Source organism: Hylobates moloch, unplaced genomic scaffold (assembly GCF_009828535.3).
Source record: "Hylobates moloch isolate HMO894 unplaced genomic scaffold, HMol_V3 SCAFFOLD_13, whole genome shotgun sequence".
NCBI classification, from domain to species: domain Eukaryota; kingdom Metazoa; phylum Chordata; class Mammalia; order Primates; family Hylobatidae; genus Hylobates; species Hylobates moloch.
The window spans coordinates 78,526,720-78,548,581 of record NW_026652288.1 but is presented as its reverse complement, the minus strand read 5'-3'; the positions used below and the strand labels follow the sequence as shown (position 1 = coordinate 78,548,581).

The 21,862-nt window shown below is 36.5% G+C and overlaps 1 protein-coding gene across 5 annotated transcripts in view; it reads right to left on the bottom strand.

The window, feature by feature from the left end:
- Positions 1–3,271: 3,271 nt before the first annotated feature.
- Positions 3,272–21,862, bottom strand: part of LOC116480299 (uncharacterized) — a 36,033-nt gene continuing 17,442 nt past the window's right edge. The window contains exons 5-10 of one of the 5 annotated variants that reach the window (XR_009209488.1): positions 19,698–19,840; positions 15,463–15,524; positions 15,124–15,260; positions 13,387–13,465; positions 5,594–5,645; positions 3,272–3,570 (exon numbers count right to left, since the gene is read on the bottom strand). Coding sequence is in view for 1 of the 5 variants with exons in the window: in XM_032172269.1 (XP_032028160.1) it covers positions 19,834–19,840 (7 nt within the window). In the remaining 4 variants the exon portion in view is untranslated. Of the gene's footprint in view, positions 3,571–5,593; positions 5,646–10,884; positions 12,511–12,862; positions 12,956–13,386; positions 13,466–14,103; positions 14,330–15,123; positions 15,261–15,462; positions 15,525–19,697; positions 19,841–21,862 lie in introns of those variants that run through there. The other 4 variants (XR_009209489.1, XR_009209490.1, XR_004251249.1 and 1 more) reach the window with 4 other exon arrangements.

The window sequence follows — 21,862 nt, the reverse complement described above, 5'->3', positions numbered from 1 at the left end:
TTGACTCAGTGTGATGGATAATTTTATGTGCCGACTTGGCTAGACTATAGTGACCAGTTGTTTGGTAAACACTAGTCTAGATGTTTCTATAAAGGTATTTTTTTAGACAAAATTAACATCTACAGTGAGTAGAGCAGATGACTCTCCATAATGTGGGAGGGCCTCATCCAATCATTTGAAGGACTTAAGAGCAAAGACTGAGGTTTCTCAGAGAGGAAGGAATCCTGCCTCCAGGCTACAACATAAAAATTCTGCCTGAGTTTCCAGAACTTTGGACTCAAGACTGCAACATCAACCCTTACTTGAATCTCCAGCCTCCTGACTTGCCCTGCACATTTCAGACTTTCTGTCCCCTACAATAATCATTTGAGAGAGCCAATTTCTTAATGCAATTTTTATCTCAATCTTAGATAGATAGATGATAGATAGATAGATAGATAGATAGATAGATAGATAGATAGATGATAGATAGATAGATAGATCGATCGATCCTCTTGGTTCCATTTCTCTGGAGAACCCAACTCATACATTCGATGTGGTACATTTGAAATGATAGTATGATTAAGTGTCAAAGTGGGCTTTCCATTTGATGCCAGTGTGCAAACTGTTGATTACCAGCTTACAGCAAAACAATGCCAAAAAAGTATAGAAAATGGGAGTAAGCATTTAGAAACCATTATCACAATTGACATACCATGGTATCCAAGCTCATGATCAGTGAACTTATCATGTTTGGTAGGACATAGATCAGTATGGATACTGTTGAACTTGCATTTATGAGGGAGATTTGTGTGTGGTTCACCTGTGTACTATTCATGTGTGATATTTTAAAGTTATTCTGTTAATTAGAACCCACAATTATTTTAAAATCTGAGAATAAATAAGCATTAAATATTTATAACTTGTTATTTTACTTTTTAATTCAAAATTTAAAGTTTTACAATGTAACATTGTTAGCTATGATTCAGAAGTAAAATTCATATTATTTGTATTTAATTCCAATATGCATATGGCCTTTTTCTAAATGTAGTTAATTTGATTTTTTTTTAATCAAGAGAAAAAACTTCTTTCTGAATGTGGCAATTAAGTGTGTGATTCCAAGAATGGAAGATCAAAAGAATCCATACTAGTTTTAGCTGGAAATCTGATGCCTCAGGTAGAGAGTTTAGTTTTGTGGTTGCCACTGATGGAGAAATGTGTTAATACCACAGTGTGATACTTTTGGAGATACGCTGGCTAATGAAGTAATAACATGAAAACTTAAGCAGAACTTGCATTCATAGCATAAAGAAATGTTCAAATCTAAAATAATTCTTCCAAAGAAAAAATATTGAAATAAAAAGCCAGCAGAAGTAGATGTTCACTATTTCACATATAAACATTAGTGCTTTATAGATTACCTGTAATGTAACAATACATACAAATGCTGAATCTTAAACAAAAGAATGTATAAGAGATTTTTGCTTGGAAACTTTGGGATATTTTGCAGCAGAGAAGGTAGCTTAAGTACCTTACAATGATATCACAGCTTAATGTATTCTGGAACTGGTGAATGATAACGGAAAACAAAGTCCGAATAAAGAAAGCTAGCAAAGTATTTTTCAACACAATGTGATAAATGCACAGATATTGCTAACATGACAGTTCTTTCATAGGTATGTGATTTAAATATGATGGCGATTATTCTGTCAATGAGTGTGGTCCAGAGTTTGTTTAGTATGGGAAAAAATTCTGATGGTATAGTTATAATGGCAGGAAAATAATCCAGAGTAGCTACCTAGATCAAGGAGCTTGTCCCAACATGTAGATTAACTCACTGTTTCCAACACTGATAAAGTCTTGCCTTTAGGAAAAAAAGGGGATAAAAAGTAAGCTAAACTGAATAGCAAGATAAGTAGTAAAAATTATGAATTATATAAAGGCAAATACTATAAATTTAGGAATGTTTCCTTTTTATATAATAAAGAAACTGGTTGTAAACAACAACTAGGTATGCTGACATAGACGGTTATCAAGAGGAAAAACTCTATCAAGAACAAACTCTTCATATTTCTACAACATGCTTTTTTTTTTTTTTCCTGAGACAAGGTCTCTCTTTGTCACCCAGGCTGGAGTGCAGTGGTGTGATCACAGCTTATTGCAACCTCGAGCTCCCAGGCAGAAGCCATCCTCCCACTTCAGCCCCACAAGTAGCTGGGACTACAGGTGCATGCCGTCATGCCTGGCTAATTTTTTTTTTTTTTTGTATTTTTTGTATTTTTTGTATTTTTTGTAGAGACAGGAGTTTCTTCCTGTTGCCCAGGCTGACCTTGAACACCTGGGCTCAAGCAATCCTCCTGTCTCAGCCTCCCAAAGTGCTGTTGTGAGCCACCAGGCCCAGCCTCTACAATATTGGAACAGTTTGTTCTGAACTTTTTAAAGATCTTCCACAAAATGCTAGACTTGTTTATTTTTCTTATATCTGTGGCATTTTTAATGATCTTTAATTTTTTTCATGCAAGAAAAGAATGTAACGCATTTCCCAATGGAAGACAAGAAGAAGGGATAAAATGAAAGTCAGAAGCTTGGAAGAACAGTTTGTATTGACTGTTATTGCATGTCTCACAATTGAGCAATTATCTATGAAGCAGGTGATCTTGATGAAGCACATCAGCTAGATAAAATTCCCATAGGATATTTTTGGAGAGAGAAAGTGAGGCATGGGGTGAGTTTGCTTTAGGATATGGATATGCATCTATTACATAGGCAATTATTACCATTCTTTTGTTCTTCCTTACTTGGTTCCCCTGTTTAATTTCTCAAAAGACTAAAGATAGCATGAATAAAGCATATGTAACTGAGTATTAATTATTTTTCTCTACTAAAAGCATTCCTTTTTTGGCATTCTTCTTTTTTGGTAAATCCAATTTTCTTTTTCTTTTTTTTTTTTTTGAGATGGAGTCTCACTCTGTTACCCAGGCTGGAGTGCAGTGGCGCAATATCGTCTCACTGCAACCTCTGCCTCCCAGGTTCAAGCAATTCTCCTGCCTCGGCCCCCCAAGTAGCTGGAATTACAGGTGCCCACCACCATGCCTGGCTAATTTTTTTGTATTTTTAGTAGAGATGGGGTTTCACCATGTTGGCCAAGCTGGTCTCAAACTCCTGACCTCAGGTGATCCATCTGCCTCGGCCTCCCAAAGTGCTGGGATTATGGGCATGAGCTACCACGTCCAGCCTGTAAACACATTCTGCCATATGTGCCTAGAATCCTTGATGATCATGATGGTGATGATAATGATGATGGTGATGTTTATGTTGCTGATGTAGATCACTCTAATTTAAAAATCTACAATATGTGTCTCTTTTGTCCTCTTCCTGGAACAGCAAACTTTACATTCAAGGGCACCATTTGATTCTGTCACTGGAAGTGAGGCATTTAATCTTTTGAGATATCTTGGTATAATGCCACAAAAGCTTTTAAAATGGCATTTTAGTGGAGAAAGATGTTCTGGCTCATCAACAACTACAGTTATGTACAAATTATTGTCCCAAATTACCCCTTTTTTCTTTGCTTGTTCTCCAATCTGAGACCTGCAGGAAAAAAAAAAAAACTGATTCATTTACTCATTTAGCAAACCTGTACAAACCTTTGAAGGATTATACTGCCAATAAATGTGGTTCTCTCTAGTCCTTACTTTTTGGAACAAAGAAGAAATAGTCACCTGCTCTCTTGATCAGTTGAGATATATGGGGTCAGATCCTAGCTTAGTAATATGTACCTGACATGTCAGAAATACTGATATTTAGTGAATCTGAAACAAGTAATAGTTGTAAATTTTTGTTGAGTTCTGTAGGTTAGAGAATGACAAGGTCTATCTCCACATTTTATCTTGAGTCAGCACGACACACAGTTGTCTCTTTCTCTCCTGCCTCCCTCTAGTTGCCCTAGTATGTAATGCATCTCTCCAGGTATTTGCACTGTTGTAGGCTTAAAAGACTTTTACTATTGAGATGATTCAAGCAGGAAACGGCAGTGTCAGGGCTTTATGTATCTGTGATGACATTGATGACTTTGTCTAAGGCCCCAGGTACAGTCAAAGAGACTATTTTGGGCAACACTCTTGCCTTACCAGCAACATGTGACCAGCTACCTACTGGGTCTATTGTATCCACCCTGCCTGATCAAAATGCAGTTTGGGCTTCTGGAGAATGACTTTAATAGGGTCACAGTAGAGTCATACTGAAAGTTGTGAAAACTAGAAGTGTGTAGCTAGATCTCTGGTTTTGTAGTCATAAGACCTGAGATTGAGCTAGCTCCAACACTTACTAGCTGGATGATACCAGGGAAGTCACTCTAACCTCGCTGAGTCTGTTTCCCAAACCATATAAGGGAAATAATATCACTTCATGGACATATTTTGATGAGTACATGCAGTAATACAAGAAGAAATTTTTACACAGTGTATTCAAATACATAACGGCACAGTAATAGGTCCTCTACATTTTACTCACACTTTTATCTTGCAGTTTATTCCTAAGGCTGCTGGATCAATTAGTAGCTCTCAATAAGAAATGGCCTTATTTGAACTTCTTATGATTTTCTAGACATTTCCTGACATTTCTAAAATTTTCTTGAATCTCTTTGTCACGTTCTCCAAGGAGACTCATTTCACATTTAATTTGAATGCTTTCCAGTGCATCTGCCTTTTCTCTGCTCAGGAGTCTGCTCTTGCTGTGAGCTGGTTGCTTATGTACACAGCTTCAGGCTGCCCAGGCTCAGGCTTCACTCACACTTTTCAACATGGCCCTGATCCCCCTGAGGAATCTGCTGTCTTCCCTGTCTCCCCGACCTGTCTCTGGGTCTAATTTACCTCTTTCTCGCCAGCTGGTTAGAAAATACTACACTCTATAGAAAGAGGGACAGGATCTCCTACTGGAGGAGTTTAGGTGTCTCCTGAGCAAGTTTTCACAGACTTACTACACAATCCTCTCCAGCTTTCCAGACGTGCCCCTCACACACCAGCAGTTTTATCCCCACTTCCATCTACTGCAGTTTTGTTTGGCACAGACTATATTGCTGAACCTGATCTATCGTACCAGGCTTTTTTTTCTCAAGTATGTGGATTGTTCTCTCAGCGTACCCACTGGGACTTTCTCTAGTCTATTGTTTCTTGTCACTCCATACACACTAGATTCAGATTGTCTTCTTTGAGTCTCCTGGACTGTGTGTAAATCAGAGATTGTGTCTAGACACTGGTGAATATGCCAATAAACTGCTTATACCAAAGTACCACAACCTTACTTAAGCCGTCCCATTCACTATAAATAATTTGGGTAAGAATAACTGAATTGCTTTAAAAACAAGTGTTACATATAACTGGATAAGCAGCATCAGAACATGTAACTCCTCAAAAAAAAAAAAACAAACCTCTTTTTAATATTAATACCCGTCCTGATGGATTGGCCGCTTATCATTATAAAATACCATTATTTGTTTCTAGTAACAATTTGTCGTTAAATTTGTCTATTTTTCATATACTCAGGATAGTCATTCCAGCTCTTTTTTGGTCATTGCCTGCATATCACATCTTTTTCTATGGTTTTACAGACATACCTCAGAGATATTGCAGGCTGGGTTCCAGGACACTACAATAAAGTGAATATCACTGTAAAACAAATCACATGAACTTTTTGTTTCCCAGTGCATGTAAGTTATGTTTACACCACACTGTAGTCTATTAAGTATGCAGTAGCATTATGTCTAAAAAATGCATGCTTTAATTTAAAAATACTTTATTGCTAAAAAATGCCAACAATTATCTGAGCCTCAGTGAGTCATAATGTTTTTGCTGGTGAAAGATCTTGTCTTCATATAAATCTTTTTAGATATGTACCATATCTTAAATAGAATGAAAGTAAAACATTGTTTTTAAATACTAGCTAAATACCATTGCCTGCTTGAGCCTATTAGTCTGAAATTTTACTCTCTCTTAAAATACATTAGTTTTAACAATGTAATGAAGATATCTCAACACTAAAGACTATTCTTGACTCACCAAAAGAAATCAATTAAAAAGGAGAAAGTTCTACCCACTTAATTCAGTGTTATCTAATGCACTACTTGAAATTCCCTGTACGCGGTCCACATTTTTCAAAATGCTCTACTAGTGAGAGCTGGCCAACTTTTCTACTCTTTTTAGAGACACATATTTTCAACATAGAAAATACTTGGGGCTCATCTCATTGAGCATAGCCAAGCAGCTAAGGATGTGGAACTACATATGGTGGTGGTTCTAAATTGATGCCTAAACAGTCCAACAGTGTGAAACAAGGAACGACCATCACATTAAAAGGAGCACTGGGTTCTTTTAGTCACCATATATTTCTTTAGAGCAAAGTAGAAATCTTATTTGTACGTCTAGACTAATTCTTTTTTTGATATTCGAATCAGTCACTGAACAAAGTCACTATTTTAGTTGTCACAATGGTTGATTTACAGAACGTTAGTGTTACGAAGTTTATTGGAAGTCATTGAAACTGAACTTTACATTTTCTATATGAGAAAACTGAATACAGATAGGTGAAATCAATGCCTTGGGCTCTCCCTGCTACTTCATGGCAAAACCAGGCTCTAGAGCCCTGCCCAGTGACTTTTTCTCTACACCAGTGGTTCCCCCACCGGGTTGCACATTAGAATCACCTGAAGAGGCCAGGCCCAGTGGCCCACACCTGTAATCCCAGCACTTTGGGAGGCCGAGGTGGGCAGATCATGAGGTCAGGAGTTCGAGACCAGCCTGGCCAATATGGTGAAACCCCATCTCTACTAAAAATACAAAAATTAGCCAGGCATAATGGGACATGCCTGTAGTCCCAGCCACTTGGGAGGCCAAGGCAGAAGAATCGCTTGAACCCAGGAGGTGGAGGTTGCAGTCAGCCAAGATTGTGCCACTGCACTCCAGCTTGGGCAACAGAGTGAGAATCCATTTCAAAAAAAAAAAAAAAAAATCACCTGAAGCAAAAAAAAATAGTGACACTTGAACCTCATTCTAGACCAATTAAATAAATCAGAATCTCTGGGGTGTGGGTATAGGGCATTGTACTTTTAAAAGCTCCTCAGATGATTCTAATATGAAGCCAAGGCTGAGAGTCACATTTTATGCCAGTCTCTTGCAGAGTAAAAATATTTACAAATATTAGCTGATGGATTCAATTTTTTTGCCTTTGCTCTCTAAGTGTTGATGCTGAAGCATCTATTGCCTTAAGGTGTGATAGAGAAAAAGCCAAGGGCAAAAAAGTCATTGTTCACCTTTGATTTTCGAAATAGACTTTAAAAAGTGTTTAGCAAAAAGAATTTGAAAGCTAGACTTTCCATGGCAAGGGCAAGGCTCTTGAGAGAGAAAAGGCTTTTCTAAATTCCAAAATCTTTCTTTGTGGTATCAAAAGTCAGAAGCTGTTGGACTCAGACGTGGAGTATAAGTGAGCCACATAAAAGGAAAATATCAGGCTATGTTGAAAGAGGCATCTCCAATTACACAGAAATGAGGGTGAAACATTAATGATGACTACTTTCTTAGAGAAAACTGGAAGTAAACAAAAGATGTGTGTCTTAGGCTGGCTACCTGATGTAAAGAAACAGAAACAATAGGGAAGAGAGAGAGGGGAGAGAGAGAGAGAGGAGAGAGAGAGAGAGAGACAGAGAGACAGAGAGAGAGAAATTTTTAAGGAATTGACTAATGTGATCATAGAGGCTTGCAAATCCAAAATCTACAGGGTCAGTTTATAGGCTGGAGACCCAGGGCAGAGCCAGTGTTGCAGTTCCAGTCCAAAGGCCAACTTCTAGAAAGACTTATTCATGTAGGAGGAAGAGTGTGCCAGGGGAGTCTTATTCCATTCAGGTCTTTAACTGATTGGATGAGGCTTACCTACATTACATAGAGCAATCTGTTTCACTCAAAGTTCACCAATTTAAATGTAACCCTTATCCAAAAAATATCCTCACAGAAACATTCAGAATAATGTTTGATCAAATTTCTGGGTACAGTTACCCTACCAAGTTGATACATAAAATTAGCCATCACACCTAGTATATGCCCAGTTGTGCTTCTGTTACCTGTCACAAATCCATACGGGTCTGCAGCAACCTCAATTCTTGCCTCCTCAGAAGAAAGAATTGAACTGAAGGGCATAAGGCAGAAGAAGAGATGGAGGCAAGTTTTACAGCAGGAGTGGAAGTTTATTAAAAAACTTTAGAGCAACAATGAAAAGAAAGTAAAATACACTGGAAAGAAGGCCAAGTGGGCATCCTGGAAGTCAAGTGCAGAATTTAACCTTTTGACTTGGGGTTTTATATGCCGGCATACTTCTAGTGTCTTGAATCACATTTCCTTTGATTCTTCCCTTAGGGTTAGCTGCCTGCATGCATGGTGGCCTGCTAGTACTTGAGAGGTGAGCATGAGCAGTGTGTTTACTGCAGGTGTACACACATTCACCTGAGGTGTTCTTCCCTCTTCCAGTGAAATGCCCCCGGAAGGTCATATACCAGTTAAACTCCACCATTTTGCCTCTTAATGCACATGCTCAAGCCCACTCACACAATTCCTGAAATCTTATTGGGAAGCTGCTGATCACCAGTTACAGGCATTTTTGTCTATTGGGAAACTGCCTTTGCCCTGGCTCTGGCTAAAACCAATTATTATTTTAGAGAGGTAGTGTGACAATCACCTGACACCTCACTATCACCTGATGGTTGCCTGACATTCCTGGTGGAGTAGGGGGAGGCGTCTCCTGCCCCACTCATACCTGGCTAGCTACGTACTGTAACACTTCTGCCAAAACTATCTCTTACTCTCTCCTTTCTGTTGTGCCCCAGCCAAAATTCAAGGAGGAAGAATATCTGCTCGTAGAATGATTTTAGGGTCAAAATGCAAAATGATTTATAGGAGACAACTTTATATACCAGAGGGACAACATGAGGATCCACACATCCTAAAGCTTTATTTCCTACTAGAATTTTTTTAAGTGGGGAGAGAAGCTACATGTAGAATAGCACAGGACCGAAAAAGGTTACCCAGCATCTTGAATATTGCAGCTGCTAAATAAATGTTAGTTGCCCTGGAAAAAATATTTATCTATCAAAATATAGATCTCTGTAAAAAATAAAGTTTCTGATTCGTATCTAATGGTTCGCCTGCTATTATAGCTTTTAAATCAGAGCTAGATTACGTAATGTATTTTGTGTAGTTGGAAGAGCTGGGGAGAGTTAAGTATGGGGAAGAACATGGGCAGAGATGTGCAGATACTATCCGTCAAAGTTTTGAGTACTAGAACAATAACGCATAATAAAATTAATTTTCTCTACAAATTTATGTTCTTTCACCAGTGAGTTATTTTCTGCATTTATGCATAGTAATTTACTGAGAAAAAATGACATCAAGATTTCTTAAAATGTGTTACGGGTAGATAATGATTTTAAAAGCGGAGAAAATATATGTAATCATTGAACAGGTGTCTGCTTGCAAAAAGAAGTAAATAAACATTTAAAAACAATTCTTCATCAGAATGAGTTTTACTTCTAAAATATGGTGGACAATGTACTCTGTGGATACTTGGTACAAATTCATTTGAAAGGCATCTTAGATCTTTTACTCAGTGATCAATTTCTTGTCTTTATTTTTATTTTAGAAAACCAAAAACAGAGAGACTATAATTACTCTGGATAATACAGACCAATATTCAGCTATTCATTTGTATTTTATAGCTCTGTGTGACAATAAATATACATTTGTATTTGTTCCTTATTTTAATCCTTCATTTGGGCAACAAGTGATTGCTATATTATTAGCTTTTTGTGTAATGTGATATGCATAGGGAACATCTTTTACCTATCTAAGACCATATTGGCAATAGATTGAGAATCCAGATGACTGGAATCTATGAGACTTATTCAAGGTATTGCTTTGATGGTTTATAGTAGGTTTTGACTTAGGTCAAAGAAGATACAATATTCAATTTGAAACTATCAGCATATTTGTGTTTCATATGTAACCAAATACTCTAATATTGAGAGTAAGTTGAGATTAGCATGACATTTTAGCCACAGGACTCTGGAATACCAAAATCTTTCTCTAGAAAAATACCTCTCACAATTTTCTGGAAAGAGATAAGTGACGATGACAGTGACCAGCTAAACAAAATAACACTTTATTAAAAATCGAGCCTTTGCTACTTCAAAAGCCACTGACAAAGTCTGGTAAATTGTGCTGGGATTCAATAGAACTCATGCCTAAGTGATATACAAGAGTGACCATCATCCTGTTGAGCTGACATTTAGAAAGAATCACTCCCATAGAACAAAAGCTGTATCTGCTAGCTCCGAAAGACATGGAGGCAAGGAAGCAGAAAAGAGTTTTTGCTCCATTTGCCCAGCACTGAGTTAGCCTAGACCACTTGCTGTAGACCTTCAAAGATCAAGGCAAGGTCTCCTGCTGTGCAGGAGGGTGGAAGAAAAAAAAAGTGTGTGTGTGTGTGTGTGTGTGTGTGTGTGTGTGTGTGTGTGTGTGAGAGTGTGTGTGTGTGTGTGTGTGTGAGAGAGAGAGAGAGAGAGAGTCAGAGATAGACAGAAAGCTGGTACCCTTACCACTTTTCAAGTGTGGAAGAAGGAAAACTGGGGAAAGCAAAATCAAAGCCCTCTTGAAAACTCCAGCTGTAGAAAACTCAGCATGTCAGCAACCAGTGGCCAAGCAGTTCAGCTCTAGCTCCTTAGATGGAAGGAGAAGGAGAGGAAGGATAGAACTGCTGACTATTGAGCTGATTTGGTCATGGAAAGGAGGTAGAAAAGAAGCCCAGAACAACCTTAAGGCTAACATCTGTCCCATAGATAAGTTCATGATTCTGTGAGATTTTTGGTTTTCACAAAATATTTTTTCAGCCATATAACGTTTATTTCTTTAGACTCATAACATACATTTTTTAAAAGTTTTCCAGCTCCAGAAATATAATTTCAAGGAGTATACACTCAAAGTTCACTCACCTACTCAATACTCATTGAGAGTAACACTGAGTTTTTTGAGGGGTATAAAGAAGAACTAAGATGAATCTGCCCTTGAAGAAACTTGCATTTTAGTAGTCATTGTCAAAAATAACTAGCATACAAACTATTAAGTAAAAATTGCCATAAAATATATATATCTCAAGGATACTGAGAGCTTAGAGAAAAATGAAGATTTTTTTAAGCAACAAATTTCACTATGATTTGTATAAACTCGTATAATCGGTTTTGAAATGACCATTTAGAAATTATAAACAGAGCACATATAATACTTCTTTAGAAGAGACAAAAAAAGCAGATAAGCAAATATACACCTGAATGATTCAAATACTGATGCATCTGCTCCAAAGCTCTAAAACTAATTAGATATTTGGTTTCATGATTGCAATTAGTCTTAAAAAAAATAGGCATCTATTAACATAGTTTGGCATTATAATGACAAACAATTAGTGATAATTGCTCTATTCTGGAAAGAAAGAATTAACGAAAGTAGTTGGCTTCTAAATAAATTAAAAAGTAAGCTTGCTAACTTAATTTTTAAAATTTGGTATGGGGAATTTATTTTAGGAATCTTCCACTTTGGATGTATAAAGAACTTGAAGAAAATAAAATTCTTTTTCTTGCTTTGGCTATTTCTCATTAGCTTTCCGTTACCTTTCCGCCACCCTCCTAACCCCACAGACTCTTACATTATCCATTTACATTTCCACTGGAATATTAGAGAAAATATCAGGGTATTTTCGAGAGCCTGGAAGCTGAGAAAAATTCCTTATAAGATGGAATTAATTATAATCACTTGAGAGATTTGAATAATTAGTTGAAAGTTACAGAAGGCAGATATCAGCTCAGTATAAGGAAGAACTCCCTGAAGATTAGGAAGAATTAAAAACCATTTGCTTAGATGTTTCCAATACCTCAGTTTATTCAAAGGGGAATTGGAAAGTCCTTTACTGGATATTGTAGAGTTGATTGATGTAAGCATTCACTGTGACCGGTGAGGAGCTAGGCTTGTTGATATGTAAATTTTCTTTATGAACAGAAAGGCTTTCTGTCACTGAAATTATTTTCTAACAAAGAAGTTATTTGCGTTATGTTTCTGTCTCAGAAAATTGTATCCCCTACACAGTTTATTCCCTGAAATTGTTTTGAATTGATCCATCCAGATAATCCTGCACCTGGTAGACATGGGACTTCCAGGGGAAGAATGAACTTGGGACATAAAATTAGATATGAGATGCTAAGTTGCACATGCACATTCTTTTTATATCTATTACCTCCAGTGTATTGGAGAATAATTAAATATTTCAGAAGAGTGGATGTAACTATAAGTTTTAGGATGAGAGCTTGGTGTCATTCAGTTGAGTTAAATAGAATGTGGTCAGATGTCAGCCATCTTTGGCACTTATGCACAAAATTTCCACAAATATAGTTTGATTGCTGATAAAAATCCCTGCATTCTCCAACACTGTACATCTTCTGATATGCTAAAACCATGGAGAGAGTGGCTCAGATCTCTGCGCATTATAGAAGATGAAAGAAAGTACTACAAAGGTCAAGCGAGCAGATATACTAGAAACTGCAGCAATGCAATTATTGGATATGTCATTATGGGTCACCATTGATGACTGGTGGAACTACCACCGCTACAGTGAGTAGACAGACTCAACTTTGTGGTTTGATGTTATTCAGTTTATAGGTCTCCTAATCAGTCCCACTCTGGCATAGACAGATATCACCAACTTCGGCCACACTGCTCATAGAACCTGTACAGGACATCAGATTGCAACATCAACACATATCTTCAGATTAGCATGATCTACATTTTGAGACCCTTACCAGTGAGCCTAGCCTTCTTCATAGCTAAGCAACCCAGCACTTGTTATCCTTGCCTAAAACCCATGATTTTCTTGTCAGTTAGCATGTTTTTGCCTGCAAGAAACAGATAACCCAACATAAAGTAGCTTAAACAATAAAATAATTTGTTGGCTGTCGTAACTCTCCAATTTCCTATGCCCTTATAATGTCGATTTCCAACACTGTTGCCCTAAAGTTTTCAATATATTTCACCTAAGCTTTTTTTTTTCAACTTTTATTTTAGATTCAGGCAGTACATATGGAGGTTTGTTACCTGGGTATACTGCATGATGCTGAGGTTTGAATTATTCGGTCACCCAGGTGCTGAGTATAGTACCCAATAGTTAGTTTTTGAGTCCTTTTCCCCTTCTCTTCCTGCCACCTTTAGTAGTCCTCAGTGTCTGTTGTTGCCATCCTTATGTCCATGAGACCCAATGTTTAGCCCCCACTTAAAAGTACGAACATGTGGTATCCATTTCACCTAAACTTTTGAAGTTGTATCCTACCTGGTAATTCTGCCACTCATTAATAATTTCCTACAATAGCCGTTTATTCATTCATTCCACATTTCAAGTGCCCGCAATCCTGTTTTGGGGGAAAAATACATCCTTGAATGAGTTATGTTGCAGTCTCTAAATTTAAGGAGGTGTGTTAGTAGGGAGAGGGTAGGCTATGGTGCAACATCAAATGATAACAGAGGTTTACTCTCTAACTATCCATCTTTTATAGAATGACTGTGGCTCTGCTCCATGCCAGGTTTACCTCAGGACCTAGGCAGATAGGCCTTGATCTGGAAATGTGCACGCTGGTATGGCACAAGGAAAGAAAGTGTGACAAAGCACAAACTGTTTCTCAAAATTTCTGCCTGCAAGTGACCGATATCATTTATATTTCACTGCTCAAAGCAAGTTGCTTGACATAACTGACTTCAATAGTGAGGGAATCATACACCTCTTCCAAGGAAGGCACATGGATATTGGTGAAGAGTAGTGCAATCAACCATGTGACATTAAAATTTAGAGCAGAGATCAGTAAACTACAGCCTGCCGCATCATTTTGTAAATAAAGTTTTATTGAGACATAGACACACCCATACATTTACATATTATCAATGGCTGCTTTTGCACTACAATGGCAGGGTTGAGTAGTTGTGACACAGATCATATGGCCCAGGAAGCCTGAAATATTTACCATCTGGTCCTTTACAGAAAATATTTTCCTACCTTGATTTAGAAAAGCAAAAAGATATAAAATAAACTGCAATATTTAATCATGCATTTCCTGTGTTTATTAGCTTTTAGCAACAATGATATTACTTTCTTTCTATACAGACTGCATTAGGATACAAGGCATATTTTTGAAAAAATATTGGTTTCTGGTGATGCACAATCTTCTGGTAGCTTCAAGATTCCATCCAGCATTTTTAAGTTTGGCAAACAGGAGAATACTCTAAAGCAAAAGTTAAAAAAAAAAACAAAACTATATTGACAAAAGCATTTTATTTCACTTATTCTCTTTATAAGTGAATGGACTTTGCCTATTGTTATAAGGAAGATGAATGGCTATCACTTCATTCTGTGTTCCTTATCTTTGCAGTGGAGCTAAAATAAAATATTATTCTTATTAATTGCTCTGATGACCTTGCCATAGCTTGCCCTTTCAGGGATCTAACAGATCTTTCAGCAGGTGGTAAATATTGATCAGAGAAGTGGGACTGTCTACAATCTGTTTTTGTAAGAGAATTTCATTCCAGTTTTTACAGTCTTATAAGGGAAAAAAAAAATCAATGAGTGGATATAGCCAACTAACCATGAGAGAAAGAATGAGATCATGATATATGTGCTCATTAAAAGTTAAAAGTTCAGAAAGAGAGAGAAAGTAAAGCAAGCCCACAATATTCAGTGATAGTTAAAGAAGAATTCTGGCTGATAAAGATAAAAGAGGGAGTGGGAAATAATATTGTGCTGTTATTTTTTCCTGAAAGAGCACTTCTAAAGCTCATATTTCAAATTCAGGGAGTCATTTCTATGTTCAGAAACAGATCCTTCAGTTCAATCCAGTTAACAGTGGTCATATACATAGTGGCATTAAAAAGCAGCATTTTCTTTAGAATGACAGCTTTTCTAGATCTGGGAATTCTGAGGGCTCTGGCTGGGAGAAATCTATGGCATTTGAATTTGCCTGCATGAAAGATACTGAAACCTCTTAGCAGATATGCTAAATCAGCTAATGATGGTACTGACCTCCTGGAACGCCCCCATTGGCTGCATGATTTTCTTAACATGAATTGCTTCCTGTGCATCTCTTTAAATCCTCACAACAACTCTGTCAGATTGGTTTTTATCCCTCATTTTCAGTAACTTATTCAAAATCGTAAGGCCTGTAGGTGACAAGGCAAATATTAAAATCTATGTCTTCTGGCTTCAAAATTCATACTTAGCTGGCAAGAATTTCTAGCCACTGATTTTTTTTAAGTCATGCAATAATGAACTGATATCATGTTTGACTCCAAGAGAATGATAGAGAAGTTTGCCTGTAGGTGTCCCAGAAATGGGGCCACCTTCTAACCTACTGGGACTTACACTATTAGCTCTATCATTAAGTCCTTTCTCTTTTGAATTGTGCTGTCTTCTTATTGGAGGATCTGAAACAAAGGAGGAAGGGAAAGCAATCACAATTCTAGGTGATAATGGTCAAGAAAAGCTTGTACCTTAAATAATTCTGAGCATGGTGTATAAAAAGAGTCATCTGAAGCTCTGGCCCAAATCCTCAACACAGATACCCAGTGACAAAATGAAAGCTGTTATAATCTTCAAGGTGTGGATTTTTGGCTGGGTAACTGAACCCATATTTGAATGAACTTCTGACTCCAACTTAGTTCCTTAGCATGAGTGGATGCTTAAACCTTTTCCTCATACTCTAAAATGACCCCATCATTCCGTTCAGTGTAACCCTGCACTACCTAAGTTAATATAACCTGGCTTTTTCTAACTTGAAAGTCAGCGTATATACACCTTGGACTCAATCCAATAGAGTTAATACTGGAAAAACAGAAAAACCTCATTATATCCCTCATTCCTACATAACTCTATACCACATCATGAATTTTGCAGACGGAATTATAGTAAGACCTCAGGGCATATCCAATTTCAGACAATTCATCTTAATACTATTATTGTAAGGCATTCTTTGAAGAGAGGTAAGTGGCTGAGTTGGGACCAAAATGCTTTATAAAACCCCACATATGAATTAACAAAACTGAAATACAATACTATTACCTTATCCCTATGACTAGAAATGTGCTTTCTTATGAATGATTTTGAAATGTCCAGCTAAACCTCCTCTGATTATAGGAAATATAATTTTAAACCTCCAAATATTATTATGGTTAAATATTAGCTCAATATTATAGCAAGTGTGCTGCTAGTTTTCACTGTTATTTGAAAGCAATTTAAGAATTTATTATCACAGACGTGAAATTTTGCTTCCAGACTCCAGTCATAGGGGAGACAACTGCAGTAATGAGATTTATGTAACAACAGAGATTAGAATTTCTATTTTGACAAATTTTCATTGTACATCAGGTGTTGAAGAGTCTAACATCATATAGGCTTCTGGAATACAGTTGCTGTTCATGGGAAAAGAGCAGTGTGAGAAAAGAAGATGGTGAAAATTATGTCTTTAACTGAAATTGAAGTAAACAAAAGATTGTAATCATAGAATAGAAATGGACCCTGCAGATAATCTCTTTGTTTGACAGATTCGCCTGGGAGGAGAGATGACCTCAGTCATGGGTGCAAATACAGGTTGTAGAATTCAGTTTCTTGTTTTTATCCTTTTAATTCCCGTAAGTACACTAATTAGTGGTACTGGGAATTAGCTGGAGATAAATAGGTGGGCATATTACTGGGTGCACACTTGAAGGTTTAGATTCCATTATTATCATTAGGAATGTTCCCAGTTGTGACAAAGTAATAAAAATGGTTTCTTCTTGGCAGGTTTTTGAGCTCTTTCAAGCACTGGAGTAAATTGAATTCTTCGTATTCACTTAATGTTGCCCTTGGGGCCCAAAGAGTGAAAGTAAAACCAGAGAATAAACAATTTATAAAATTGTCACATAGAACTTAATAAAATATATATATGTATGTATGATTTTTTAAAAGACATAATATCTATTAAGCATGTGGGAGAAAATGTGTGGAATTTGAAAGTCTAAAACTAAACAACTTTGTATAGGTAAGAGGAGCCTGTAATAGGTATACAGGAGCCTAAAAATCTGCACAGCAACTATAAATTAACCAAGAGAAAAGAGTGTATTAAGAAAAAATCTTAAAAAGATGAAGAAAGATTAGTTCAAAAGTCTTTAGATGAGATCAGAAGCATGAAATGTTCAACACAGAGCAGATTCTATAACTATTTGCTGGGTAAATTTGAGCAAGAGACGAACGATATTTTAAAATATAGTTAAAAGTATAATATTCAACGAAGTGCAAAAGATGACTTAGGGTGTCTGGGGCCTTACTGCTTCCTGTAATTTTGGTGGAACTCACAAGGATTCCTCTTGAGAATAAGGGATTCCAGTGGAGTGCACCATAAACTGGAGAGTCCAGTAAGAGTCTCAATGTGGTTTTCGGCCAAAGATAAATGCTGTATCTGAGGTATCTTTGGTAATTGTTTGAAAGACGTAAAATGGTTTTTGCTCATATTTAAAATTCTGCAGCTGGATATAAAAGATAAACATCTTGTTACTTGTCTCCTAAAAAGAATGGTTAACTACCAAATCTAACATAGGACTAGCATGCCTTATGTAGATAATAACCCCTCAACAGAGTAACAGTGATGTTACTGTCATGATGGTCACATGCAAACTATGTGACAAATACGGTTTGCAAAAAAAAGAAGGAATATTTATATTAGAACATTAAGAGAAAATAAGCAAGATATATGAGACCATAAGTTTGTGGAGCACAGGAATCTGTTTTCTTTTCCAATTAATGTGCTTGGTACCTGACTTGGCCCATGGTGGATTCTTGATATGTCCTGAATAAAAGGATGAACAGCTGCATATCATCTCAGCAATATAAAAGTGGACACACACAAAAATAACAACTTGTGAAAAATACTGCCTCTAAGTAGTGAAATTATAGTTATTTTTCTTACTACCTTTCTGTAATTTAAAAACTTCTATATTGAGAAAATAGCACTTTAAATCAGAAAAGAGGCATTTTTAATATAAGAGAAAACTAAAAATACCCTTAGAAACAGTAAAATGTGTTAGGCATTTAAATTTAATACATTTTCCTGATAGATAATGCTTCTCAATGTGTTTGCCTTAAAACTGTAACTGTACAAGACTGTGCAAATAGAGAAAATAATTCAAAATCTATCACTGACATCTTGCCTTAAGGAAAAATTCCTTTATGTGTAAGTTAGGATTTAATATCATGAGATAAATACAGGGTACATATTTATGGGCCTTGGGCCCCACAAAGACACTTGGTAAATGGTCATTGCTAATGGGAAAGAGGGTGCTGTAAAGAGAGAACTGCAACAGAGAAGCATTAGGGAAAAAAAAAATCCCTTTGAACCACCCAGATTTCATTGTAATTTTTTTGAATCTATTATTTTTATTTTTCTTGTTTCCTTCCAGTCCCTCTCCATATGTATATTTTATATAGATCTCATCTTATCTTTGATGACTTTTGGCTTCTGCTTATTTCCAGAATTCATACAGACTTCAGGAGCACTTCAGTACTATGACAATTTCTCACTGAAAAACCAGCCCAAGGAGTTCCTGCCCCCTGCCTCTCTCCCCGTTCTCCTCTGAAATCTGTTATTTTCTTGTTTACCAGTCATGCTCTCACTTTTTCATGGGTATCCTTTTATCCTTTCAGTATCTCAGATTCACCACATCACAGATTGCCCCAGTCGGTAGGAAATGTTAGGGGAGAGAAGAGGGGCAAAACAAGTGGGTGGTGACACAACTTTCTCTGTCCTGGCACTTCCTGCCTGCTGGACTGTTTCTCTCTTGTGTACAGCTATAATGGCCTCTTTCTGAGACCTTCTCTCAGCCAGTGCTCAGAATTATATCTTAACCTGCTCTATAAATTACCCTTCCTTTTTGTGGATGCTCAATTTCCTTCATCTAATTCACTCCTGAGGACCTCTGTTGGCCCCTCTCATTGCCACCAAAGCTCACTCCACCTACCCATTCTGCCTGCTGAAGCAAATAGCAGCTCTCTGTAAAAAGGGTTCTCTAGCAATCCCTGAGTAGAAAGAGATTATTTTTAACAATATGAGTTTGGAATCCTTGAGAGACCAAAGAGTCTATATATATATTTTATTTTTAGTTTATTTCTGTCCTTAATCTGATAACCAGCCTCCACTCCAATAACAGAACGTTACCCTAAAGGCTACTATTGACAACTACCTTGTAAAGTCTTTCCCTATAGGTGTTCAATAAATATGACTAACAAAATTAATTTCTTAAACCATAATGTATATGTCATGTAATTGCATTTTCTAGTTTATAACACAAGGAAAATGGCAAACTTTTCTGCTCATACAAATAACTTTCCTAAAAATTGGTAATAAAATATTAATTTGAAAAAAATAGATGTTTCCCTCTAAAGTATGACATTCTGATATACAAATTTCTCTTCTGGCCTTGCCGTATGTGCCACTTTAGTGCAAAGTGTCACCTTCAAGACCTGACCACATGGGGCCAGGTGCAGTGTGTACAGCCAATGATCACATGTATCCAAATAGAAAAGACTTAACTTTAACCTGTTAACTAGACATGCTACAGAGCAGATACCTTGGCAATCTTATGGCACTTAAGTCCACCAGAGAATTATCCACTAACCAGAGGGTTTCAACTCGAATTAGTCTTCTAAGAATTCTGTTAAAATTTTCAACTTGGTAGGGATCCCCCAAATCCTGAAATGAAATGTTCAAATTCTGAGGAAAAACAAATAAAAAGAAAAAAGTAAGGTTTTTGTCAACTTTAGTTATTCATTTAAAATGTATTATATATATTAATTATACATCCAAACACAATTATGTTGTAGCAGTTTTCAAGATAGGGAGGGTGAAGATCTTGATCAGAATTAGTGAGCAGCATACAGGGTTTGGGAGGGTTCCACGGGTGTATGGAGGAAGAAGGACAGGATTCTCAAGCAGATTCTGAGATTTTCTAGGTGTGTAGAATGGAAGGGATAAACTTCTGACTGCTTTACATGATCAGTAATCATTAGCCTCACTTGAAAATTCTCAGAAATCACATTTATAAAATTTTCAGAGTAAGATAACATCATTTGGAAGATGAAAACTATGATTTTGTTTAAAGTAACTAGAGATACATACCTAAAAATGATTTGGTGTGCTTCAAAGATAGTGAATATTTTATTTTCACTTTTATTATCAGTCCACTTTGGTGTAAAATACATTGCTACCACTCTCAGTGGTCGCATTGCTCTTGTAAACTGCATTCCTAAAAGTCAACTTAATTTTTTATTTCCATATTTTGCCATCAATTTCTGTCAATAAAGGTATTGAATAGAATGACAATCCCTTTTTTAAAAATTTGAGGCCAAATAATTTGCTGTTTTTAAGGCAATGTAGACATTATCTTTAGAAAGATTATTAACATATTGATATTTTTAGATATTATACTTTATAAAATTTGATACTTGAAATTTTATTTTCCAAAAGCATATAAGGTCTTTATTTTAAAATAAAACTTGAGAAATGATAAAAGTTTATCTGTATCACCTGTGCATTAAAATCATCTCCCCAGAAAAGATTTTTTAAAAATTTACCACTATTTCCCAACTAAGTTTTCTATGATAGTTTAATTTAGCCATTCTCTTACAGTATAGTTATTGAAAGGACAATCAATTTTTCTATGACAGTTTATTAGCAAGGCTCCATTGACCTTAAAGTATACCCAAGGTTAAAATTGCAAGTATAAAGAAGGAATGAATATAGACACCAAAATGACTACCCCTAAAGAGAGTCTGGGAATGGATGTCAAAGCCTTAGATGTATTGTTTAAATTTTTTAAATAAATAAGTGGATGTGTTGTTTATATTTGTACTAGATTGTATCCATTCTTTATATATGAATAACTTAAAATTAATTTGAAAAGAGAGAACCATATTGGGACAAGGTCTTCTATTTTCTTATCTTCGGGCAAGTCAGTTCTCTTCCTGGATTTCCTTTTCCTTTCTGAAAATAAGACATTTAAACCAGACCCTATGTGAAGCTCCTTCTCATCCCCTAATTTTGTAATTCTGTGGTATGTAAGTCTGTGAAGCAAAGGAGGCGTCAGGAGTCCTCAACAAGGAGTTTTAGGCTCTGTTTCATTTCTGGAAGACTTCTTAAACTTTTCAAGTATAATTTTATCCCCTGAAAATACAAAAATATTAGCCTCTCACTCTGTTGTGAGGAAGTTGACTTATTCTTTTGTTGCCAGAAACACTTGTCCCAGTTAAATCTTCAATCCTCTGCCTAAGCATGACTTGATCCAATTGGAGTTAGGAGCTTGAGTAGTCACAGCCCCACAGCTTTGTAGTGGTCAGGTTGACTAACTGCGGGGGATGTTTCAATGCTAGTGGCTCAGTCAGCAGGGTGATTTTCTGCACCAAGAAATGAAAATCCAGCTCCCTCACTGGTTAAAAATTTGATTTATTCCAGGATAGCTTTGTTTGAGCTGGCTGCTCAAAAGTTTCATCCTGATGCATCGTTCAAAGGATTCCAGATTGCATCGTAAACTCATTGATACGGATTATTGTCCAACATTTGACATTTTTATTATTAACAATTTTGTTCTTCTCAAATATTTTAAACTTATTCTCAAAGTTCAGCAACATCAGGTTAAAATGAAGGTTAGAAAATATGTAACATATTATGATGAAAAGAAGGGGGAAAAAGAAACAGAGAAGCCCAAACACCGAGAGTTTTACAGAAAGCTCTGAAGAG